This window comes from Oncorhynchus masou, chromosome 3, assembly GCF_036934945.1.
Source record: "Oncorhynchus masou masou isolate Uvic2021 chromosome 3, UVic_Omas_1.1, whole genome shotgun sequence".
NCBI lineage: Eukaryota > Metazoa > Chordata > Actinopteri > Salmoniformes > Salmonidae > Oncorhynchus > Oncorhynchus masou.
This window is the reverse complement of record NC_088214.1, coordinates 20,366,418-20,393,075: the sequence shown is the minus strand read 5'-3', so window position 1 is coordinate 20,393,075 and position 26,658 is coordinate 20,366,418. Positions and strand designations below refer to the sequence as shown.

At 42.0% G+C, this 26,658-nt stretch overlaps 1 protein-coding gene across 1 annotated transcript in view; it reads left to right on the top strand.

Moving 5' to 3' along the window:
• The window catches only part of LOC135506956 (obscurin-like), an 81,486-nt gene that overhangs the window by 3,395 nt on the left and 51,433 nt on the right, over positions 1 to 26,658 (top strand). The window contains 25 exon segments of the mRNA XM_064926397.1: positions 726 to 995; positions 1,382 to 1,642; positions 3,698 to 4,003; positions 4,539 to 4,805; positions 5,556 to 5,662; positions 6,015 to 6,183; positions 6,956 to 7,228; positions 7,456 to 7,734; positions 8,209 to 8,487; positions 9,437 to 9,712; positions 10,390 to 10,668; positions 13,446 to 13,721; positions 14,091 to 14,366; positions 16,336 to 16,611; positions 16,697 to 16,969; positions 17,083 to 17,349; positions 18,922 to 19,191; positions 19,425 to 19,694; positions 20,375 to 20,644; positions 20,756 to 20,868; positions 21,017 to 21,170; positions 21,467 to 21,628; positions 22,140 to 22,244; positions 25,708 to 25,986; positions 26,230 to 26,499. Of these exon segments, the coding sequence (XP_064782469.1) occupies positions 726 to 995; positions 1,382 to 1,642; positions 3,698 to 4,003; positions 4,539 to 4,805; positions 5,556 to 5,662; positions 6,015 to 6,183; positions 6,956 to 7,228; positions 7,456 to 7,734; positions 8,209 to 8,487; positions 9,437 to 9,712; positions 10,390 to 10,668; positions 13,446 to 13,721; positions 14,091 to 14,366; positions 16,336 to 16,611; positions 16,697 to 16,969; positions 17,083 to 17,349; positions 18,922 to 19,191; positions 19,425 to 19,694; positions 20,375 to 20,644; positions 20,756 to 20,868; positions 21,017 to 21,170; positions 21,467 to 21,628; positions 22,140 to 22,244; positions 25,708 to 25,986; positions 26,230 to 26,499 (6,027 nt within the window).

Sequence of the window (26,658 nt, the reverse complement as noted above, 5' to 3'; positions counted from 1 at the left end):
AACTAAAGCATTCTCTAAATGGAATGTTTCCTTTTGTTGTTGAAAATTGAACAGCACTTGTCTGTGTAATCTGCTTTCTAAGGACTGTAAATTTTAGTTTTATTTGATGGAAATACTCTGGGATGTATTGGAGCCATTAGAAATCAGTCCTGTAGAATGTGTGTGTATCACATGAGGTGGACACATGACAAAATGCTGGCTTGGACTGGTCCAACCTTGGGTTGTTGATGGAGTTTAGCTGAAATACATAAGTGATTGAAACTTTAGTACTGTACAAGTACTTTAAAGGTTGAATCGGTGAAATTATGTTGCCACAGGCAGCACCGGAAATATTGAGATGAGCGAGAGTCACACACAGTATCTGCGGATGTGCACAGATTCGCTTTGTGCTGTGTACAGTGTGGTAGCCAGGGCACCAAAACAGTGTTGAAGTTGAGTCTCACGCTTCAATGCTCTTAGTTGTTGCTGTTTACTTTCTGTTGAGAACGGTTCAAAGTAAGATACATTCATTTAATTACAGGAGTCACTCACCTTTTTAAAAATGTTCTGTAATCTTCCTATGTCAGAGCCCAAGGCAGGGTATGGCATATTAAAATAAATACATCCATTGTATCTGCAAAACAGAAAGAGATTGACTTTATGAGCAATTGATTTACGCATCCACCAATTTCCATAATTTCACTCACCTTCTGACAATTATTCTGTGTTCTTTCAATGATCCTCAGAGCCCAAGGTGCCGTTCAGGAGGAAGCTGCAGGATGTGGAGGTCCAGGAGAAGATGACGGCCACGCTGCTGTGTGAGGTGCCCATCTCCACAACCCAGGCCAGCTGGTTCATGGAGGAGACGCGACTAGAGGACTGCTCGAAGTACCGAATGGAGGAGGAGGGCACCATGCGGCGCCTCACCATCCACAACGTCACCACCAATGATGATGCCGTCTACATCTGCGAGATGAAGGAGGGGAGCCGCACCGTGGCCGAGCTCACTGTGCTGGGTACGAGAGCCATTTTCTTGTATCTATACAAATATTATGCAACATTATCAACATTGAGATTGTTCCTACACCATACCTTGATGGAAAATATATCAGACAGAAGTTTACAATGAAATGTTGTGCAGTTTCATCATGTAATAGGCATTACTGCCTATTACTGTCAAAATACTGTCAAAATATACTGTCAAAATGCAGTGTCAAAATATATTCTCAAAATATACAATCAAAAAACTGTCAAAACATTTAATGATGCAAAGGGAGTCTCCAATTTCCTTTCTGACCTTTCAAGGGGGCAATAACCTTGGTATTCAGTTTACACAGTGTTCGTGCTGCAGCGTTGTAGACTACACTTGCCATTTGGTGACCCTTGTACTTGTCACTCACAGGCAACATCACTAAGAAGCTGCCCAGGAGGACTGTAGTGCCAGTGAGTGATACAGTGATCTTCTGCGTTGAGCTGGAGCACCCCTGTTCTGACGCCTACTGGACACGCAATGCCGAGCGTCTGAAGCCGGACACACGCATAATAATTGCGTGCACCCTCAGGCAGTACACTTTAACCATCAGCCACTGCCAAGCTGACGACTCAGGAGAGGTGGCCTTCATGGCTGGAGACTGCAAGACCTCCACAAGATTCTCTGTCACAGGTGAGCTACAAACATAGACCTACATGCATAGCACAGGCTCTATAGCCCTTTTCCTGTCACAACATGAGGAAATCCCACGTTTAAATTCCATTTGGATTAATCTGATCACAAAGGTTAACTATATTTATTTTACCTTTATTTAACCAGGTAGGCTAGTTGAGAACAAGTTCTCATTTACAACTGCGATAACCAAGATAAAGCAAAGCAGTTCGACACATACAACAACACAGAGTTACACATGGAATAAACAAACATACAGTCAATAATACAGTAGAAGAAGAAAAAAGTCTATATACATTGTGTGCAAATGAGGTAAGATAAGGGAGGTAAGGCAATAAATAGGCCATGGTGGCGAAGTAATTACAATATAGCAATTAAACACTGGAATTGGTGATGTCCAGAAGATGAATGTGCAAGTAGAGATAATGGGGTGCAAAGGAGCAAGATAAATAAATAAATACAGTATGGGGATGAGGTAGATGGATGGAATAATTACAGATGGGCTATGTTTAGGTGCAGTGATCTGTGAGCTGCTCTGACAGCTGGTGCTTCAAGCTGGTGAGGGAGATACGAGTCTCCAGCTTCAGTGATTATTGCAGTTCATTCCAGTCATTAGCAGCAGAGAACTGGAAGGAGAGACGGTCAAAGGAGGAATTGGCTTTGGGGTGACCAGTGAGATATACCTGCTAGCAAAGACTTGTAGATGACCTGGTGCCAGCGGGTTTGGCGACGACTAAGAAGCGAGGGCCAGCCAACGAGAGCGTACAGGTTGCAGTGGTGGGTAGTATATGGTGCTTTGGTGACAAAACGGATGGCACTGTGATAGACTGCATCCAATTTGTTGAGTAGTGTTAGAGGTGTTGGAGTAGAGTGTTGCAAATGACATCGCCGAAGTCGAGGATTGGTAGGATGGTCAGTTTTACGAGGGTATGTTTGACAGCATGAGTGAAGGACGCTTTGCTGCTGAATAGGAAGCCGATTCTAGATTTCATTTTGGATTGGAGATGTTTAATATGAGTCTGGAAGGAGAGTTTACAGTCTAACCAGACACATAGGTATTTTGTAATAGTCCACATATTCTAAGTCAGAACCGTCCAGAGTAGTGATGCTGAGGGCAGTGATCGGTTGAAGAGCATGCATTTAGTTTTACTTGCATTTAAGAGCAGTTGGAGGCCACGGAAGGAGAGTTGTATGGCATTGAAGCTCATCTGGAGGCTTGTGTCCAAAGAAGGGCCAGAAGTATACAGAATGGTGTCGTCTGCGTATAGGTGGATCAGAGAATCACCAGCAGCAAGAGCGACATCATTGATGTATACAGAGAAGAGAGTCGGCCAAATAATTTAACCCTATGGCACCCCCATAGAGACTGCCAGAGGTCCGGACAACAGGCCCTCCGATTTGACACTCTGAACTCTATCAGAGGAGTAGTTGGTGAACCAGGCGGGGCAATCATTTGAGAAACCAAGGCTGTTGAGTCTGCCGATAAGAATGTGATGATTGACAGAGTCGAAATCCTTAGCCAGGTCGATGAGTACGGTTGCACAGTATTGTCTCTTATCGATGGCAGTTATGATATCGTTTAGGACCTTGGCTGAGGTGCACCCATGACCAGCTCGCAAACCAGACTGCACAGCGAAGAAGGTACGGTGGTATTCAAAATGGTAATCAGTTTGTTAACTTGGCTTTCGAAGACCTTAGAAAGGCAGGGTAGGATAGATATAGGTCTGTAGCAGTTTGGGTCTAGAGTGTCTCCTCCTTTGAAGAGGGGGATGACCGTGGCTGCTTTCTAATCTTTGGGAGTCTCAGACAATACGAAAGAGAGGTTGAACCGGCTAGTAATAGGGGTTGCAACAATTTTGGCAGATCATTTTAGAAAGAGAGTGTCCAGATTGTCTAGCCCATCTGATTTGTCGGGGTCTATATTTTGCAGCTCTTTCAGAACATCAGCTATCTGGATTTGTTCTATATATCTGCAGATACATCATATCACTGACTTTTCTCAGGATTTATCATACATACGTGAGCCATTTCAAACTATACCTCCCTACCTCCCAGCTGCCAGAAAGCATCCTCCTGATCCCCCCATCGATGTGGTGGTGCGCAACAAGACAGACTCATCCATCACCCTCCACTGGTCCCCCCCAGACAGTGACCGCCCTGTGCCCATCAAGGGGTATATGGTAGAGAGGAGGAAGGTGGGTGCCCAGACCTGGCAGAGGTGCAATGGCATGGAGATCAGCCCCTTTACTGAGATCACAATCCAAAACTTCACAGAGGAGGCCAGCTACCAGTTCCGCATTTCTGCAGTCAACAACTATGGCCAGAGCCAATACCTGGAGGTGCCCGGGACCTTCTACCTTGGTGAGACAGGCAAACATCTTCTTACTCCTTAATACTTGGTTTTATTGAAGAAGAAACTAATGGCAGTCTAGGAATACTCCTGGAGATGTATGAGGTAGACAAAAAGAATGTGGGTCTGCACCAAGGCTTTTAGGTAGAAGGTGACTTGTACGTAAGAGTAAAATAACTAAGTACACTCTTAGAAAAAAAGGTGCTATCGAGAGCCTAATAGGGTTCTTCGGCTGTCCCCATAAGAGACCCTTTGAATTACCCATTTTGGTTCCAGGTAGAACCATTTTGGTTCCAGGTAGAAGTTTTTGAGGTTCCATGTAGAACCCTTTCCACAGAGGGTTCCACATAGAACCCAAAAGGTTTGTACCTGGAACCAAAAAGGGTTCTACCAGGACCCTAAAATGGTTCTCCTATTGGGACAGCAGAATAACCTTTTTGGAACTTTTTAACAGGTACTCACAATCAAACCGTAATAAGAAAAAATATATAAAAACACCAGCATGCTACTTTTGTAATACTGATGTGATTCAACCATTTCTTACAGAGCCCAGTGCAGAGGTGAAAACAGGCCTGATGAACAGCACAGCCATCTCAGGTGAGGAGGCCTCACTCTCCGTGGATCTGTCTGCTGTGTGCTCTGGCTTCTGGTCTATCAACGGACGCCTCCTGCGTAGTGGTGGTGACTACCTCATCACCCGCCAAAAGACCATGCACACGCTGATGATCCGGACGGTCTTGATGGAGATGAACGGAGCCGTGGTCAAATTTGTAGGCGGTGGCTCTGAGAGCACTTGTATACTCAAAGTGAAGGGTAAGCACTGGAATAGGGGGCAATTCCAAGAATAAGAACTGTGGTTGAATATGCATATCTTCATTAGCATGATGCTTTGAGTTGCCTGTATAAATCAAATCAAATAAAACATGCTTTGTAAACAACAGGTATAGACTAACAGTGAAATGCTTACTTACGGGCCCTTCCCAACAATGCAGAGAGAAAGAAAATAGAGAAATAATAGAAAGTAAAACATGTAATGATAAAAGTAATAATAAATACACAATGAGTATAAAGGCTATATATACATACTCAAAAAAAAAAACTATCTAGAACCGAAAAGGGTTCTTTGGCTGTCCCCATAGGAGAAGAACCCTTTGTTGAACCCTTTTTGGTACTACTGTAGGCAGAACCCTTTTTGGTTCCAGATAGAACCCTTTTGGGTTCCATGTAGAACCCTTTCCTCTCTTTCTTATTGATCTATTAACTAATTTACCGCATGGTGATGTCACTAGACCAAAACTCCATCCCACCAAAACAGGATGAAATTCTAGACTTTCTTTACAAATAGCTTTTACACTAAAAGGGCGTTATACTCATTTTCACAATTTCACACTATTATTCCAATCTCATAGTGCTGTACAAGCAGTAGTTAGGAACCTCATCTGTTAGCTGTTCTGTTGGTAGACAGTCACCATCTTTCCATTGGAATTTCCCATACAACAACTACAATTCAATACTCTGTAATAAGCATAACCCCGGTAGCTTATGTGAAACCTCTATTTACAGCTCCACCTATCCGGTTTACCAGTAAGTCTGCTCACACTGAGGTGGTGACCTGCAGCGCCCAGTCCTCCGCACAGCTGACCACAGAGGTGTCTGATTACCATGCCCAGGTGTGTAGTGGTCCTTTTGTAGCTCAGTTGGTAGCGCATGGCGCTTGTCACACCGGGGTGGTGGGTTTGATTCCCAGGACCAGCCATGCATAAAATGTATGCACGACTGTAAATCACTTTGGATAAAAGTGTTTGCTAAATGGCATATATTTTCTAATGGCATATATTATATAAAGTCCAGATGACTGAATTAATTAATGAACCCTGTTAGGGTTAGGAGTAATGTTATAAATACAAAAATACTTAAGACTCTCTCTTTTGAATTGTTCAGATTCAAATCACTGTGTAAATCACTGTGTAATGCTGTCTCTTATGCGGATTGTGCATTTCAATGTTTCCTCCGACTCTGTAGGTGGCCTGGATGAAGAATGGACGGGAGCTGAAGATGGGCAAGAAGTATGAGTGCATAACCACTGACCACAAGAGGATCCTGATGGTGCACAATGTCACTGAAGAGGACACGGGAATCTATGAGTGTGTCCTAAACGAAGACAGAATGTCCCTGAAGCTTTCTCTAAAAGGTACAACAGGACAGCCGAAATATCAAGAATAAAGACTCAACTCCTGTAGTAATCAATCATGCTCGAAATAAGAAACCACTCCAATGTCTACAACATATTAATAACTTGTTGACACCTGGTGGAAAGTGGAAACTTGATCCCTCAGATTCCCATATAATTGTAATACAATAACAGAAATAGCTACATTTTGTACAGCTTCACTGAAAACCCGTTTTGTACTTTATCTTTATTTTTTACATATGACAGATGTTGTTACACTAGAAATCCAGTAGGTTAGTCTGACCCCGGATCTTAAACTGACACGGCATATGAAGTGCAACCTCTAACCTACATTGCCTACAGAAAGCCCCTCTCACACCACGTGACACACAGGGACTGACTGGGCTGTGACAGCTAACACCAGGTGGTAGTGAGTCGTCTAGCATGGGAAAGAGCTGACTGTCATCATGTAATAAAGTCCAATGTGTCACTGGTACCGTCCCCAATCCTCCAACCACGCACAGGCAGACACCCACCTATCATATGATGGTGGATGAAATGTAGCTGTTTGGTTATAAAAGCATAATCAAATATTTGTAAAGGGAATAAATCATCATAGATGATTCTGTTATTGCATATTTTTTTGTCATATTCAATTCCACATGGGCCTTTGTTAACATTTAATTATAACCTTAAGGTATTAATAGATTTCCACCCCAACTCTATAAACTAAAAAAGCAGACAAATCATGTTTTTGTTCTTGATGACAAATCCATCCATGTTTCTCTTCCAGATGAAGCAAAATTCCTGAACAAGCCCAGGGGTCCCATGGGGGTGGCACCTGCCCTCAGTGGGCACCTTGAGTTGAACTGTGAGGTATCGTCTGCCAGCGGGGTGGTGGTGTGGAGGAAGGATCAGACAGTGGTCATTGAGGACCAAAGAACTACCATTATCTCCAAAGGGACACAGAGGAGACTGGTCATCAAGAACGCCAAGAAGAGTGACGAGGGACACTACTCCTGCGAGACAGCGGAAGACAAAGTCACATTCCAGGTCAAGATAAAAGGTAAGAGAGAGAAGGAATGTCTGTAGAACACACCGGACAAACAATATCATTGTATTCAGCTTGTAGAATACCTAGTCATATATCTTTTTTTAAATGTTTAAGCTAGAAAAACTAGTGTCCCCTCAGAACCCCAGACTGCCCATAGAAATACTGTTTCTGTTTTCAGTGTTCAACCCAAAAAGAAAAGTTTCTGATTTTACTTAGCCATTCCATGACTGTTCCCTCAGAAGTTCAACAGGCTGCCTTCACCAACAAGGACTCTGTACAGAAGGAAGTTAGAGCTACTCTCTCCCAGAAAGCCACTCTGAGCTGTGAGGTTGCAGATACCAAGACAGAGGTGAAATGGTACAAGGATGGCAAACAGATCATTGCAAGTAAAACAGTCTCCATGGAGACAAAGGGCAAGAGTCGTCTGTTGGTAGTAGACAAAATGGAGAAAAAGGATGCTGGAGAGTACACCTGTGAAGCTAGAGCAGAGAAGCTGGTCTTTAAAATACATGTGTCAGGTAAGACAAATATTGAGTTACTGTCTATTGTCTACTTTTGAACGAGGTTGCTGGAGTGGTTGTCCATGTGCCAGTCTTGCAAATCTGAAACGTTTTCCCCCTTAGTCCTTGGTGATGGTTTGAACAATGTACAACATTTGAATTTCTTCAGCTCTGCTCATTATGTTAGAAATGTATGGTTGTTTTGTTAGTTTCAATGTGTTCTAATTGAGACCTAAAAATGTGTGAGGTTATCAGATAAAATATTGTTTGGAGATATGGGCTTCAAAGCTGTTTCATTGGATGATTTTGCTTTCATGGCTTCTGGGGACACCTCAATGATGCGATGTGTCTGTCTCTGCTATATTAGTGCTGTAGCTGGCTGACTATGGCTGTTATGTATGTCAATGCTACCCATGTCTGTCCAGTGTCGAAAAATTATTCCTGTTTTCATTATTTGACCCCTACTATGCCCCTCCATGATTGTTCCCTCAGAAGCCCAACAGGCTGCCTTCACCAACAAGGACTCTGTACAGAAGGAGGTGAAAGCTACTCTCTCCCAGAAAGCCACTCTGAGCTGTGATGTGTCAGATTCCAAGACTGAGGTGAAATGGTACAAGGATGGCAAACTGCTGACTTCCAGTAAGACAGTCTCCATGGAGACAAAGGGCAAGACTCGTCAGCTGGTGATAGAGAAGGTGGAGAAGAAGGATGCTGGACAGTATACCTGTGAGGTTGAAGCAGAGAAACTGGTCTTTGAGATACAGGTGACAGGTAAGGAGGATATCAACTTGCTGTCTTGTCTCCTTTCTGCCCGATTGCTTGAATGGTTGTCTGTCTGCTCTTCACATTAATGAGGAATTGGACCTTGCGTGTTCCAGGCACCAGCAGTCCGCCACCCCACCTCCAAGCACTCTGAGCTCTTCAGCCTAATATCTATTGCTTCTAATATTGTTATGTATCCCAGCTCATTGTCTTTTTTCAATTATATGTGACATTGGAATTATCCATTTTTTTTATTCTTCCACATATTCCTTGTCCTTTTTCGCCAGTCTCTAATCATCTATCTGCTTGCACCTGTTGCGCCTGTTACGCACAGCAGGTGTGTCTTCTTAAGTACGTCTTCCTAATTTGTTTGTACATTACTGATGATAAGGCCAAAATGTATGCTCCGTTTTTGTTTATTAACATTGTACTTTGTGTATTCTTTTGAGCGTGGATTGAATGAAGTGTATTATTTTTGCACATCGGCCTCCTTGGGTTATTCCTTTTCATGGTTTTGAGTGCCAGTACCTTTTGATCTCTACATATTTGTTTTTCTCCTACGCACCGGCTGCCTTCCATTGTAGCCTGACTGCAAACCCTCATACTGGCTTTCTGCTCTACACATTAAACATGTTTATCTTAGGAGAAGATAACTATTCAATATTTACCTCTCCCCTCGGATGCTTTGGCAGGTGTACTGTTGAATTACATTTAGCTTTTGTCTCAGTAAGAAACAAATGCCTAGTTTTTGGTCAAACTGATAAAGTTGAGATCTTAGGATTAGTTGATTCCATCAGACAAGGGGCTGTGTTTGAGGCTTCAACGTTGTTTCCTTGCTTGATTTGGCTCTGGTTGTTTTGCTTTGTGGCTTATGGGGACGTCTCACTGGTCTCTGTCCCTTTTGTGGCTGTGTGTCTATTCCCATTCTAAATTTGAACTGCTAATGGTTGATTTACAGAGGCCCAGGCTGCCTTCTCCAATAAGGACTCAGTACAGAGAGAGGTGAGAGCTGCTCTCTCCCAGAAAGCCACTCTGAGCTGTGATGTGTCAGATTCCAAGACTGAGGTGAAATGGTACAAGGATGGCAAACTGCTGACTTCCAGTAAGACAGTCTCCATGGAGACAAAGGGCAAGACTCGTCAGCTGGTGATAGAGAAGGTGGAGAAGAAGGATGCTGGACAGTACACCTGTGAGGTTGGAGCAGAGAAAATGGTCTTTAAGATACAGGTGACAGGTATGGAGGATATATTGGATTTACTGTCTGTCTATTATTTGCTCTGGGGCATATAGTGGGACGAATGGTTGTCTATATGCCTGTCCTACAAATATTTATTTGATAAAACTTGTCTTTGACAAAGGTTGTTTCATTTGTCGAGTTGTCTTCCCAAGTTGACATCTCCTACAATCTGTGTTGCTGCTCTAGCTTATATTACATCTGAATAGTCTGTTTCTGTGTTGCTGCTCTAGCTTATATTACATCTGAATAGTCTGTTTCTGTGTTGCTGCTCTAGCTTATATTACATCTGAATAGTCTGTTTCTGTGTTGCTGCTCTAGCTTATATTACATCTGAATAGTCTGTTTCTGTGTTGCTGCTCTAGCTTATATTACATCTGAATAGTCTGTTTCTGTGTTGCTGCTCTAGCTTATATTACATCTGAATAGTCTGTTTCTGTGTTGCTGCTCTAGCTTATATTACATCTGAATAGTCTGTTTCTGTGTTTGTTGCGCAGTTTGTTTGTCTCCGTACCATGTTAGAATTGCTGACAGTTAACTCTCGGTGTCATTCTGTAGACAATTCTTCCCATGTCTGTACAGGGCAGTAAGTGGTGTGTTCTGTGTTTGGTGCTGATACTGTTTGACCCTAAATTAAGTATGTCTGCCATTGTGCCCCTCCATGACTGTTCCATCAGAAGCACATCAGGCTGCCTTCACCAATAAGGACTCTATACAGAAAGAGGTGAAAGCTACTCTCTCCCAGAAAGCCACTCTGAGCTGTGAGGTATCAGATACCAAGACAGAGGTGAAATGGTACAAAAATGGCAAACTGCTTACTTCCAGTAAGACAGTCTTCATGGAGACAAAGGGCAAGACTCGTCAGCTGGTGATAGAGAAGGTGGAGAAGAAGGATGCTGGACAGTACACCTGTGAGGTTGGAGCAGAGAAACTGGTCTTTAAGATACAGGTGACAGGTATGCAGGAGTTGTTTTTTAGTTAGGAGCTCTCTGTGATGTGATTTAGGTTTTGGTTCCTTGAATGGTTGTCCGTTTGTCTGTCCTATTAATTAAAATTGTATTCTCCTTATTTAAAGATAATCGTAAGAGATTTTCTTAAGTCGGAGAAGATGTTATGGGACATACACAGTTACATTTTTAGTTCTGTTTTTTAACTTACAGCTATTTAGTTATTTTCTAAGTGTAATTGATAACGTTGCATTAGCATTTGTGAGTTTTATCTTGCAAAAAAATAGGTTTAATTGGTTGTTTTGATTGCGCACAGCATTGTCCTTTGACCATTTTGTCTCGATTCACAGATGTTTCTTCATGGGGATATCTGAGGTGCTCTGTTTCCCAGTTTGTTGCTCTGGACTGTGTGTCTGTCTCCACGCCACATTGGAATTTCAGATGGTTGACTTTGAAAGGCTGCTCTATGTCCAATAACTCCCATATTTGTTCAGTCTAGAGATATGGTTTCTGTTTTCATGTGATATTGAGGTTTCTCATTTCCATCATATCCCTCAATTATTCCTCATTTAGAAATGAAGGCTGCTTTCTCCAATAAGGACTTTGTACAGCAGGAAGTGAAAGCTACTCTCTCCCAGAAAGCCACTCTGAGCCGTGAGCTGTTAGATACCAAGACAGAGGTGAAATGGTACAAATATGGCAAGCTACTGACTTGCACTAAGACAGTCCACATGTTGTCAATGAGCAAAGCTTGTTAGCTTGTGATAGAAAATGTGTAGAAAAAGGATGCTGGACAGTACACCTGTGAGGCTGGAGCAGAGAAGTTGGTCTTTAAGATACAGCTGGCTCTATTATTGTCTCTCAGAAGGCTTTGGAGGCTGAACAGTTGTCAATGTACAGTGGGGAGAACAAGTATTTGACACACTGCCGATTTTGCAGGTTTTTCCTACTTACAAAGCATGTAGAGGTCTGTAATTTTTATCATAGGTACACTTCAACTGTGAGAGACGGAATCTAAAACAAAAATCCTGAAAATCATACTGTATGATTTTTAAGTAATTCATTTGCATTTTATTGCATGACATAAGTATTTTATCATCTACCAACCAGTAGGAATTCCGGCTCTCACAGACCTGTTAGTTTCTCTTTAAGAAGCCCTCCTCTTCTCCACTCATTACCTGTATTAACTGCACCTGTTTGAACTCGTTACCTGTATAAAACGCACCTGTCCGCACACTCAATCAAACAGACTGCAACCTCTACACAGTGGCCAAGACCAGAGAGCTGTGTAAGGACATCAGGGATAAAATTGTAGACCTGCACAAGGCTGGGATGGGCTACAGGACAATAGGCAAGCAGCTTGGTGAGAAGGCAACAACTGTTGGCGCAATTATTAGAAAATGGAAGAAGTTCAACATGACGATCAATCACCCTCGGTCTGGGGCTCCATGCAAGATCTCACCTCGTGGGGCATCAATGATCATGAGGAAGATGAGTGATCAGCCCAGAACTACACGGCAGGACCTGGTCAATGACCTGAAGAGAGCTGGGACCACAGTCTCAAAGAAAAGCATTAGTAACACACTACGCCATCATGGATTAAAATCCTGCAGCGCACGCAAGGTCCCCCTGCTCAAGCCAGCACATGTCCAGGCCCGTCTGAAGTTTGCCAATGACCATCTGGATGATCCAGAGGAGGAATGGGAGAAGGTCATGTGGTCTGATGAGACAAAAATAGAGCTTTTTGGTCTAAACTCCACTCGCAGTGTTTGGAGGAAGAAGAAGGATGAGTACAACCCCACGAACACCATCCCAACCATGAAGCATGGAGGTGGAAACATCATTCTTTGGGGATGCTTTTCTGCAAAGGGGACAGGACGACTGCACCATATTGAGGGGAGGAGGGATGGGGCCATGTATCGCGAGATCTTGGCCAACAACCTCCTTCCCTCAGTAAGAGCATTGAAGATGGGTCGTGGCTGGGTCTTCCAGCATGACAACGACCTGACACAGCCAGCCAGGGCATCTAAGGAGTGGCTCCGTAAGAAGCATCTCAAGGTCCTGGAGTGGCCTAGCCAGTCTCCAGACCTGAACCCAATAGAAAATCTTTGGAGGGAGCTGAAAGTCTATATTGCCCAGCGACAGCCCCGAAACCTGAAGGATCTGGAGAAGGTCTATATGGAGGAGTGGGCCAAAATCCCTGCTGCAGTGTGTGCAAACCTGGTCAAGAACTACAGGAAACGTATGATCTCTGTAATTGCAAACAAAGGTTTCTGTATCAAATATTAAGTTCTGCTTTTCTGATGCATCAAATACTTATGTCATGCAATAAAATGCAAATTAATTACTTAAAAATCATACAATGTGATTTTCTGGATTTTTGTTTTAGATTCCGTCTCTCACAGTTGAAGTGTACCTATGATAAAAATGACAGACCTCTACATGCTTTGTAAGTAGGAAAACCCGCAAAATCGGCAGAGTATCAAATATTTGTTCTCCTAACTGTATATGTTGTCTACAAATGTTTTCCATAATAGAAAGAGACGTTATAGTGTTGTCTTTTTTTATTGTTTTGCTAATGTCTGAATTGTCCGTTACCCTGTTTGTTGCATTGTCTTGTCTGAGTCTTACTACTTTATGAATGCAGAAGGTTGATTTATCTAGCATTTGTATTGCTTGTTCCCTAATGTCTGTTGTGTGTAAGATATGGTTCGGTTGTTGGGATTGTTTGACCTTGAATGTTATGTTTCTGATACTATCATGCACCTCCATAATTGTTCCCTCAGAAACTCAAGCAGCTTTCACCAACAAGGACTCTGTACAGAAGGAGGTGAAAGCTACTCTCTCCCAGAAAGCCACTCTGAGCTGTGATGTATCAGATTCCAAGACTGAGGTGAAATGGTACAAGGATGGCAAACTGCTGACTTCCAGTAAGACAGTCTCCATGGAGACAAAGGGCAAGACTCGTCAGCTGGTGATAGAGAAGGTGGAGAAGAAGGATGCTGGACAGTACACCTGTGAGGTTGGAGCAGAGAAACTGGTCTTTAAGCTACAGGTGACAGGTATGGGACGATTTCAAAGCTGGCTGTCCATTGATGTTTCTCTCAAGGTTTTGGAGGCTGGATGGTTGTCAATGTACTGTGTCTGTGTTCTACGTTGTCTACAATTTTCTTCTCCCAAGGAAAGACATGTTATACTGTTGTTTGTTTTGATGGTTTTGTTAGTGTGGAAGTCTGAATTGTATGTTCTTCTCTGTCTCATAATGCTTTAGAAATGCAGTTTTTTTTTAGTTACTCTGACAATATCACTTGATTTCCCTTTTGTATGTCATGTGCAAGATATCCAAAGGGTTTCTGATTTGGTGTTGGGATTGTTTGACCCTGAATGAAGGGTTTCTAGTTTTACCATACCCTTCAATGATCCCCATGCAGAGGCCCAGGCTGCTTTCTACAATAAGGACTCTGTACAGAAGGAGGTGAAAGCTACTCTCTCCCAGAAAGCCACTCTGAGCTGTGAGGTGTCTGACACCAAGACTGAGGTGAAATGGTACAAGGATGGCAAACTGCTGACTTCCAGTAAGACAGTCTCCATGGAGACAAAGGGCAAGACTCGTCAGCTGGTGATAGAGAAGGTGGAGAAGAAGGATGCTGGAGAGTACACCTGTGAGGTTGGAGCAGAGAAACTGGTCTTTAAGATACAGGTGACAGGTATGGAGGATATGAAAGCTGGCTGTCTATTGATGTTTCTCTTAAGGATTTGTAGGCTGAATGGTCCCAAACCAGATGATGTTTTGTATACTCAAGTCAATGGCCTCTGAATGTATTGCACATTTTGTTTTGGTAGATGTCTATCTCTTGGTTGCATATTTGTGTCTAAAACTATATTTCAATAGCTGGTAATGGACTTACAGTGCCTAGCGAAAGTATTCGGCCCCCTTGAACTTTGCGACCTTTTGCCACATTTCAGGCATCAAACATAAAGATATAAAACTGTATTTTTTTGTGAAGAATCAACAAGTGGGACACAATCATGAAGTGGAACGACATTTATTGGATATTTCAAACTTTTTTAACAAATCAAAAACGGAAAAATTGGGCGTGCAAAATTATTCAGCCCCTTTACTTTCAGTGCAGCAAACTCTCTCCAGAAGTTCAGTGAGGATCTCTGAATGATCCAATGTTGACCTAAATGACTAATGATGATAAATACAATCCACCTGTGTGTAAACAAGTCTCCGTATAAATGCACCTGCACTGTGATAGTCTCAGAGGTCCGTTAAAAGCGCAGAGAGCATCATGAAGAGCAAGGAACACACCAGGCAGGTCCGAGATACTGTTGTGAAGAAGTTTAAAGCCGGATTTGGATACAAAAAGATTTCCCAAGCTTTAAACATCCCAAGGAGCACTGTGCAAGCGATAATATTGAAATGGAAGGAGTATCAGACCACTGCAAATCTACCAAGACCTGGCCGTCCTTCTAAACTTTCAGCTCATACAAGGAGAAGACTGATCAGAGATGCAGCCAAGAGGCCCATGATCACTATGGATGAACTGCAGAGATCTACAGCTGAGGTGGGAGACTCTGTCCATACGACAACAATCAGTCATATATTGCACAAATCTGGCCTTTATGGAAGAGTGGCAAGAAGAAAGCCATTTCTTAAAGATATCCATAAAAAGTGTTGTTTAAATTTTGCCACAAGCCACCTGGGAGACACACCAAACATGTGGAAGAAGGTGCTCTGGTCAGATGAAACCAAAATTGAACTTTTTGGCAACAATACAAAACGTTATGTTTTTGGCGTAAAAGCAACACAGCTCATCACCCTGGTCACACCATCCCCACTGTCAAACATGGTGGTGGCAGCATCATGGTTTGGGCCTGCTTTTCTTCAGCAGGGACAGGGAAGATGGTTAAAATTGATGGGAAGATGGATGGAGCCAAATACAGGACCATTCTGGAAGAAAACCTGATGGAGTCTGCAAAAGACCTGAGACTGGGACGGAGATTTGTCTTCCAACAAGATAATGATCCAAAACATAAAGCAAAATCTACAATGGAATGGTTCAAAAATAAACATATCCAGGTGTTAGAATGGCCAGGTCAAAGTCCAGACCTGAATCCAATCGAGAATCTGTGGAAAGAACTGAAAACTGCTGTTCCCAAATGCTCTCCATCCAACCTCACTGAGCTCGAGCTGTTTTGCAAGGAGGAATGGGGAAAAAATGTCAGTCTCTCGATGTGCAAAACTGATAGAGACATACCCCAAGCGACTTACAGCTGTAATCGCAGCAAAAGGTGGCGCTACAAAGTATTAACTTAAGGGGGCTGAATAATTTTGCACGCCCAATTTTTCCGTTTTTGATTTGTTAAAGTTTGAAATATCCAATAAATGTCGTTCCACTTCATGATTGTGTCCCACTTGTTGTTGATTCTTCACAAAAAAATCCAGTTTTATATCTTTATGTTTGAAGCCTGAAATGTGGCAAAAGGTTGCAAAGTTCAAGGGGGCCGAATACTTTCGCAAGGCACTGTACTAGTCTAGCTATTGTATTGCTCAACACCTCCCAGTCTCATGTCTGTCCAGTGTAGAGATGTTCTTCCTGTTTGTTTTGTGTTCAACCCTGAATGACGGGGTTCTAATTCCACTGTGGCATGTCATCATTTCTCCTTCAGAGATTCAAGCAGCTTTCACCAACAAGGACTCTGTAAAGAAGGAGGTGAAAGCTACTCTCTCCCAGAAAGCCACTCTGAGCTGTGATGTGTCAGATTCCAAGACTGAGGTGAAATGGTACAAGGATGGCAAACTGCTGACTTCCAGTAAGACAGTCTCCATGGAGACAAAGGGCAAGACTCGTCAGCTGGTGATAGAGAAGGTGGAGAAGAAGGATGCTGGACAGTACACCTGTGAGGTTGGAGCAGAGAAACTGGCCTTTAAGATACAGGTGACAGGTATGATGTCATTGACTCATTCAACCGTATTTGTTATACCCAGCACTATCATCACTATGCTAATATGTCTTATTTTTTTCTCTAGAATCCTCTGCCAAGTTTAAGAAGACTGCCGTGAAGGATATATGCAGTGTTCAAGCAAGTGAGAAGATTGTTTTGACCACTGAGCTGACTTCGGAGAGTGCCAGTGTTAAGTGGTTCAGGGATGGTGTAGAGTTGAAGGAAGGCACTAAATATGAGATGAAGAGAGAGGGACATTCTCGTACCCTGATTGTGAAGTCCACCGAGGTCAAAGACAGTGGCACCTACTCTTGCCACACTGATGATGACAAGCTTGAGTTCAAAGTTCAAGTCAAACGTTAGTCAGCAATTCATTCATCGGAACAATTGATTGGCGTGTACAGTCAATACTGACATAAGAGCATGCATATAAAATGTAGTTAATTAAGTTCTGTCCATGTTTCCTCTCAGATACACCGCTGAAGTTTGTGGTGCAGTTGCAGCCTGTAGCCACAGAGCTGGGTGTTACGCTGACCCTGACCTGTGAACTGAACCAAGCCTCAGGGGACGTACTCTGGCGTCACAACAGTCGTGAGGTCAAACCCGGTGGCAGGTTCTGTGTCAGCGCTGACAGAGCCAAGCGGGTCCTTACCATAACAGGAATGACCAAGGAGGATGAGGGAGAGTACATCTGTGAATGCAAAGATGATAAGACCTCTGCCAAGGTCTCCACCAATGGTAGCTGAGGCTTTACTTTCATTAGATTTATCACTTGGTCACTCATTACTGCAGCATATAGTTACAGTCATAAACAACATAGTTAAAGACATATACATCATAGTTACAGACATATACAACACAGTTACAGACATATACAACACAGTTACAGACATATACAACACAGTTACAGACATATACAACACAGTTACAGACATATACAACATAGCTACAGACATATTCAACACAGTTACAGACATAAACAACATAGTTACAGACATATACAACACAGTTACAGACATATACAACACAGTTACAGACATATACAACACAGTTACAGACATATACAACACAGTTACAGACATATACAACATAGCTACAGACATATTCAACACAGTTACAGACATAAACAACATAGTTACAGACATATACAACACAGTTACAGACATATACATCATAGTTACAGACATATACAACATAGTTACAGACATATACAACACAGTTACAGACATATACAACACAGTTACAGACATATACAACACAGTTACAGACATATACATCATAGTTACAGACATATACAACACAGTTACAGACATATACAACACAGTTACAGACATATACAACACAGTTACAGACATATACAACACAGTTACAGACATATACAACACAGTTACAGACATATACAACACAGTTACATACATATACAACATAGTTACAGACATATACAACATAGTTAAAGACATAAACAACATAGTTAAAGACATAAACAACATAGTTAAAGACATAAACAACATAGCTACAGACATACACAACATAGCTACAGACATATACAACACAGTTACAGACATATACAACATAGTTACAGACATAAACAACATAGTTACAGACATATACAACAGTTACAGACATAAACAACATAGTTAAAGACATAAACAACATAGCTACAGACATGTACAACATAGTTACAGTCATATACAACATAGTTACAGTCATATACAACATAGTTACAGACAAATACAACATAGTTACAGGCATGTACAACATAGTTACAGACCTGACCTGTACAGCATAGTTACATACATATACAACACAGTTACATACATATACAACATAGTTACAGACATATACAACATAGTTACAGACATATGCAACATAGTTACAGACAAATACAGTTACAGACATATACAAAATAGTTACATGCCTGTACAACATAGTTACAGATATAGTTAACATTATTACAGACATATACAACATAGTTACAGACATATTCAACATAGTTACACACATATACAACATAGTTACAGAAATATACAACATAGTTACAGACAAATACAGTACAGTTACAGACATATACAACATAGTTACATGCCTGTACAACATAGTTACAGACATATACAATATAGTTACAGACATACTGTATACAATATAGTTACAGTCATATACAACATAGTTACAGACATATACAACATAGTTACAGACATATCGTCAAACATACTAGATATTAACCCATGTATTTCAATATTAACTCATTTTCTTTGTGCCCGAGTCTAATTAAGTGTCTCCAGATAATCTTTTCCATTATGAACTTTTCAGCCCCCAGACTGGTGAATCTGACTTCCAAGCTGAGCAGTATCGTTGCAGTGGAAGGTAAAGATGTCATCTTCAAGTGTAGTGTCACCCCAGCAGACGTCAAAGTAAAATGGTTCCGCAACAACGTGCCAATCACTGCTGGGCCCAAGTATAAGATTGAGCACAGGGCCACCAGCCACTCCCTCACCATCACGTCAGTCAGCCAGGAGGATGCTGGGAAGATCAGCATGGCAGCTGAGGGCACAACCTGCAGCGCTACCCTCCAAGTGCAACGTAAGAACCAACCTCTATTCACTTTAACACTTACTGTATGATATCATATCTGAGCTCATTTCCAGTGGATATACTTCTGTTCTGTATTATCATCAGATTGTTTTGATTGACTGATACACGATTATAGCCATTGTTTACTAAAATGTATAAGCCTTTTAAGCATTTTAGCTTAGCTAGGGCTACAGTTATCGCGAAGGAGTTGTAATATCTGTGTTTTCTTTGTACCCTGACAGTGGAGCCGGTGATGTTCAAGAAAAAGCTGCAGAACGTGACGACGGTAGAGGATCAGAAGGAAGTGAAGCTGGAGGTGGAGCTCAGTAGACCCTCTAAAGAGGTCAGGTGGATGAAGAACAGCGTGGTGCTGCAGCCCGGAGGCAACATGGACATCAGGGTGGACGGGGCCAAGCAGACCCTGGTCTTCAAGAGTGTGACTACCGCTGACCGCGGCTACTACTCCTGTGAAACTCTGGATGACAAGACCCAGGCCAAACTCACGGTGGATGGTAAGTACATTTATATGTTAGTCATTTAGCAGACGTTCTTATCCTGAGTGACTTACAGTAGAAATGAGGGTTAAGTGACTTGTTCAAAAGGACATTGACAGAATTTTCCCCTAGTCAGCTCGGTGATTCGATCCAGCGACCTATCGGTTACTGGCCCAACGCTCTTAAGCACTAGACTACCTACCGCCCAAGTAAGAGTATGTCCCATTTACAGATACTGTAGTTTTATGATTATGTATAAATAGCGATCTAGTGATCTTAGTTAAGCACAGACAGTATTTCCTAATCTGACATGCAGTTTGTACATTTGATCTCCACACAGATGTTTATTTTGTTATATATATATATTTTTGTACCTTTTTTTTAACTCGGCAAGTCAGTTAAAAACAAATTCTTATTTACAATGACAGCCTACCCGGACAAACCCTAACCCAGACGATGCTGGGCCAATCGTGCGCCGGTTGTGATACAGCCTGGAATTGAACCAGGGTCTGTAGTGATGCCTCTAGCACTGAGATGCAACGCCTTAGACCGCTGCGCAACTCTGTAGCCCCAGACTATTTATATCTAGTTTCAGTGCCGAAAAGAGATGTACAGGACACTTAGCGATGATTCTTTATAACCTAAACATTTAGCATATTCCAACACACCTAAATATTCCCTCTATCTGTATTTCACAGTGCAGAAGATTGAGGTGGTGAAGGGCCTGCTGGCCGAGGTCAAGGCCAATGAGAAGGAGACAGTGACCCTGGAGGTGGAGCTCAGTCAAGCTGACGTGGAGGGTTCCTGGACCAGGAGCGGAGCCAAGCTCAAGGCAGGGTCCAACTGTCGCATCACGGCCCTTGGAAAGAAGCATGCCCTTACACTGTCCCAACTCAAGATGGAGGATGCAGGAACGATTGTCTTCCAAGCGGAAGGGGTCAAGTCTTCTGGCAAGCTCATTGTTGCAGGTAGGTTATCTCAATTTTTGTCCAACATTAAGCTATTCATCAAGTTGAGTGTTATTTGAAGTGGCACCTCTTATTTAAATACTGTACCTTTTTGCATTGTGGCTCATACAGAACCTGCTGCCATGATCTCTAGGCCCATGGAGGATGTCAAAGCTCCAGAGAAGGAGAAGGCAACACTTGAGTGTGAGGTGTCCAGAACCAATTCTGAGGTCAAGTGGTTCAAGGTTAGAAAACATATTCTAGTGGTAAATCATAGAACTCGAACATCCAGTCATGCAAAACGAGAAAATGTTCAATGTCAGCAATTTACTTTGCATAATTGTGTATACAAAGTGAAGTAATCATTTGTACTAAAATATCACTGTTCCCTAGGGTGATACGGAACTAAAACCAGGAAAGAACTTTGGCATCCACTCCCAGGGTCGCACACGTAGCCTCCTCATCCATAAATGTTCCAAAGAGGATGAGGGCACATACGTTTGTCGAACGTCTGACGACAATACATCAGCCAAACTCACTGTACATGGTATGAGTTCCTACATGTTATTCTTATGATACAACATGATACATGGTATATTATGCGATCCGATGATAATGATCGTATAATACAATCCAATGATGATTGTATAGGCTTGTCAATGATAGATGTACTTACAGGTTGGTAAAATAGTGCATGTCTCAATTTTAAATAATAGGCATCCTTCTTACCAGATATATAGCTATGAATCAATGGAAAAGAATGGCCCTATTCCATTCAGCATTAGATGTGTTGAAGGCTCTCTGATGTCTCTTTTAATGGTCTCTTGTGATTCTCCCCCAAAGCCCGAGACATTAAGATAGTGAAGAAGCTGGAGGATGTGGAGGTGATGGAGAAGGAGAGTGCGTCATTCATGTGTGAGATCTCTCACGATGAAGTGGCCTGCCAGTGGTTCAAAGGTGACACCAAACTCAAAGTCGGTGACAACATCAAGATGAGACAAGAGGGTGAGGAGGATACACACATTTAGAATTCTTTCCAAGTATATGTTTAGAAGTCCATTTTAGCAATAGACTCTCATATATTATATTTTAGTAATAGACACTCATATATTTTATTAATAGTCACTCATACATTTTAGTAATAGACACTCATATATTTTAGTAATAGTCACTCATACATTTTAGTAATAGACACTCATATATTTTAGTAATAGTCACTCATACATTTTAGTAATAGACACTCATACATTTTAGTAATAGACACTCATACATTTTAGTAATAGACACTCATACATTTTAGTAATAGACACTCATACATTTTAGTAATAGACACTCATACATTTTATTAATAGACACTCATACATTTTAGTAAAAGACACTCATACATTTTAGTAATAGACACTCATGCAACAGCTTTTGAATTAATAGCCATCATTGATTAATTAGGTCTAATGTACTATTTCTGTTTTACCATTCTGTACTGTTCTTCTTATAAGTTGCCCTCTTTCAATTAAAGGTAAAATGTATGTGCTGCTGATTAAATCGGTGACACCAGAAGACGTGGCGGAGATTAAATTCACAGCTGAAAAGGCCTCTTCAACGGCCAAACTGACAGTGAAAGGTAAAGAAACAAAGTCCATTTCCAGCATGCGTTCCTCATAGAATGATATATACGGCACAATATGCCATATGATAGAATACCTTGGTTAAATTAATGATGGTCAGGTCATCACAATATACACAACAAATCCACAGAATTCACTAACACTTATTAAACATACCAATGGTGAATTCAGTGCTCTAACCATAATTAAAATCTAGTTAGTCTGTCTTCTGTGTCCTAAGAGTTATTGTCCTGAGGTTTCTTTTGGTTCAGCTGCCAGATGTCTGTGGGGATTGCCTCTTTTTATTCTGAAATGTTGGTGTTTTGTATCCCTGGCCAGAGGGCAAGATGACCCCTAAGAATATGTAGAGGTTGTTAGTTGTTTCCCTGGAAATCCATGGTGCAGTCTTTTCTTGATATACAGTTGTTTTATATCCTCTGGAAACCTGAACCACGGGACCCAGATCCTAGGGTGACCTGACCACCCTCGGGAGCTTGCTCTCATGTTGCTTATGGAGATCCCTCTGTACCAGGCCAGGAGTGAAAAGGTCATGCAGTGACTATCCGAGCCCCTCAGGACGTTGGAGTAGATGGAGGACAGCACAGGAGAAATCCCTGTTCCTTGGGGTAGCCCGTGGAAATGAATTGCACAGGGAGATGTTTTCTTAGACATAAGTCCACTTTAAGATCCTGTAGATTGGGACAAAGTTGGTACAAAAAAACATATTTGAAGAAAAATTCCTTTGAGGAAAAATGTATTTACGATGATTGTGATATTTGGTTATCTCATCTAGCTATCTTAAGATGAATGTACTAACTGTAAGTAAATCTGGATAAGAGCGTCTGCTAAATGACTCAAATGTCAAATGTAAAAATATAAGTCTGTCCAAATGTGTGTAGGCTGCAGATGCATCAGGTTGATTATTATAACGTTTTACTCCAATGAATTCCTCATCTTGAGGATTGGACATATTTCAGAGCTCCTTGAAGTTATTTCAAGATCTATGATGAGATCCAGGGGACATGGCTCTTTTAGTGTTTCCATCTCAATTTAGGGAGTTTGCTGTTCTGTAAAAAAGCCAGTGCTGTAAAGTACAGTTGTGGCCAAAGGTTTTGAGAATGACACAAATATTAATTTTCACAAAGTCTGCTGCCTCAGTTTGTATGATGGTAATTTGCATGTACTCCAGAATGTTATGAAGAGTGATCAGATGAATTGCAATTAATTGCAAAGTCCTTCTTTGTCATGCAAATGAACTGAATCCCCCAAAAAACATTTCCACTGCATTTCAGCCCTGCTACAAAAGGACCAGCTGACATCATGTCAGTGATTCTCTCGTTAACACAGGTGTGAGTGTTGATGAGGACAAGGCTGGAGATAACTCTGTCATGCTGATTAAGTTCGAATAACAGACTGGAAGCTTCAAAAGGAGGGTGGTGCTTGGAATCATTGTTCTTCCTCTGTCAACCATGGTTACCTGCAAGGAAACATGTGCCGTCATCATTGCCTTGCACAAAAAGGGCTTCAAAGGCAAGGATATTACTGCCAGTAAGATTGCACCTAAATCAACCATTTATTGGATCATCAAGAACTTCAAAGAGAGTGGTTTAATTGTTGTGAAGAAGGCTTCAGGGCACCTAAGAAAGTCCAAAAAGCGTCAGGACCGTCTCCTAAAGTTGCTTCAGCTGCGGGATCGGGGCACCACCAGTACAGAGCTTGCTCAGGAATGGCAGCAGGTAGGTGTGAGTACATCTGCACGCACAGTGAGGCGAAGACTTTTGGAGGATGGCCTGGTGTCAAGAAGGGCAGCAAAGAAGCCACTTCTCTCCAGGAAAAACATCAGGGACAGATTGATATTCTGCAAAAGGTACAGGGATTAGACTGCTGAGGACTGGGGTAAAGTCATTATCTCTGATGAATACCCTTTCCGATTGTTTGAGGCATCCGGAAAAAAACTTGTCCGGTGAAGACAAGGTGAGCGCTACCATCAGTCCTGTGTCATGCCAACAGTAAAGCATCCTGAGACCATTCATGTGTGGGGTTGCTTTTCAACCAAGGGAGTGGGCTCACTAACAATTTTGCCTAAGAACATAGCCATGAATAAAGAATGGTACCAACACATCCTCCCAACCATCCAGGAACAGTTTGGTGACGAACAATGCCTTTTCCAGCATGATGGAGCACCTTGCCATAAGGCAAAAGTGATACCTAAGTGGTTCGGGGAACAAAACATCGATATTTTAGCTCCATGGCCAGGAAACTCCACAGACCTGAATCCCATTGAGAACTTGTGGTCAATTCTCAAGAGGCGGGTGGACAAACAAAAACCCACAAATTCTGCCAAACTCCAAGCATTGATTATGCAAGAATGGGCTGCCATCAGTTAAGATGTGGCCCAGAAGTTAATTGACAGCATGCCAGGGCGGATTGCAGAGGTCTTGAAAAAGAAGGGTTAACACTGCAAAAATGGACTCTTTGCATCAACTTCATGTTATTGTCAATAAAAGCCTTTGATACTTATGAAATGCTTGTAATTACATTTCAGTATTCCATAGTAACATCTAAAGAAACTGAGACAGCAGACTTTCTGAAAATTAATATTTGTGTCATTCTCAACTTTTGCCCATGACTGTACTTACGTAAAACTACTTTAGTTTTTTGGGGTACAGGTACTTTACTTTTTAATTTATATTTTTGACAACTTTTACTTCACTACATTCTTAAATAATAATGAATAATGGTCTGGGGCTGTTTTTCATGGTTCGGGCTAGGCCCCTTAGTTCCATTGAAGGGAAATTTTACAATGACATTCTAGACAATTCTGTGCTTCCAACTTTGTGGCAACAACTTGGGGAAGGCCCTTTCCTGATTCAGCATGAAAATGCCCCCGTGCACAAAGTGAGGTCCACACAGAAATGGTTTGTTGAGATTGGCGTGGAAGAACTTGACTGGCCTGCACAGAGCCCTGACCTCAACCCCATCGAAGACCTCTGGGATGAATTGTAATTGGAATGCAGACTGTGAGCCAGGCCTAATCGCCCAACATCAGTGCCCGACCTCACTAATGCTCTTGTGGCTGAAAGGAAGCAAGTCCCCTCAGCAATGTTCCAACATCTAGTGGAAAGCCTTCCCAGAAGAGTGAAGGCTGATATAGCAGTAAAGGAGGGACCAACTCCATATTAATGCCCATGATTTTGGAATGAGATGTTTGGTTAGCAGGTGTCCACAAATTTTTTGTCTTGTAGTGTATGCTGGAAGCAAATGTACAGTAAATAGATCAGATATGCTTACGAAGGCTTTCTGCATAGGCTTATAGGCTTCTTTGGTATTGCCATGGCCCATCAAGTACTTTATTTTCTTTGTAGACTGTATTATTTTAGTGTGCTTAAAGCTTTGATATATGATAGAGTTTTTACATGCTACTGTGGAACTGCTTAGTATGGCTTCCTTGTATTGATACGGTTGTTATTGTTACTGTAGAGCTCCCTGTCCAGTTTGTGAAGAAGCTCAGGGATAAGTTAGCCATGCAAACACACCGTGGGTTCCTGGAATGTCAAATGTCTCGGGCAAGCGCCAAGGTCAAGTGGTACAAGAATAAGAAGGAGACCAAGCGCAGCAAGAAGCACGAGATTAGCAGCAAGAGTATATACCGCAAACTCACTGACATGGGCTCGGATGACGAGGATAATTACACCTGCAATGCCATCGTCGACAAGACATCCTGTAAACTTGTTGTGGAAGATAACGGGATGAAAATCAGTACATTGTCTATTGTAAACTTCTGGGAATTTTCTTTAAAGTGTATTTTTATAAAGGTTGATGTGACTTTTAAAAATACACTTTCAATCTCTTTTAGCACGTATGATTACTTCAGGACACAGGATTACCCGTCAGTGAGTGAATGAATGGAAATAGCACTCTTATAATATCCCTAAAGAGTGTAATTAAGAGTGCTTCTGTCTCAAGTTAGACTTATACTCTCGGTATCTATGGTCCCTCTAGAGCAGGCCATCAGCATCGTAAGGGAGCTTAGTGCAGTGGAAGTGACCGAGCCCTTTGCTGCCTTCTTCGAGGTCGAGATAAACATCAACTCAGTCAAGCACCCCAAGTGGATCCAGAATGGTGTGGCCATGCAGGACATTGCTGACTTGGAGATGGAGAAGGAGGGCTCCATGCACCGTCTCACCTTCAAGAAGACCAAGGCCTCCATGACAGGACCTGTCCTGTTCAGTGCTGGCATGAGCAAGTCTGTGGCCCAGGTCACTGTCAAAGGTCAGAGGCTTCTCCTCACACAGAGCACCATATTCCCAGTGGGTATAACTGGCTGAAATGACGTTGTTACAACCAGATTACAACCAAAACTGGGTTAGGACCATGTTACATGACTTGCCTATGATCAGAGCTGTTTGCACGTTTTATTGTCTCGACTAC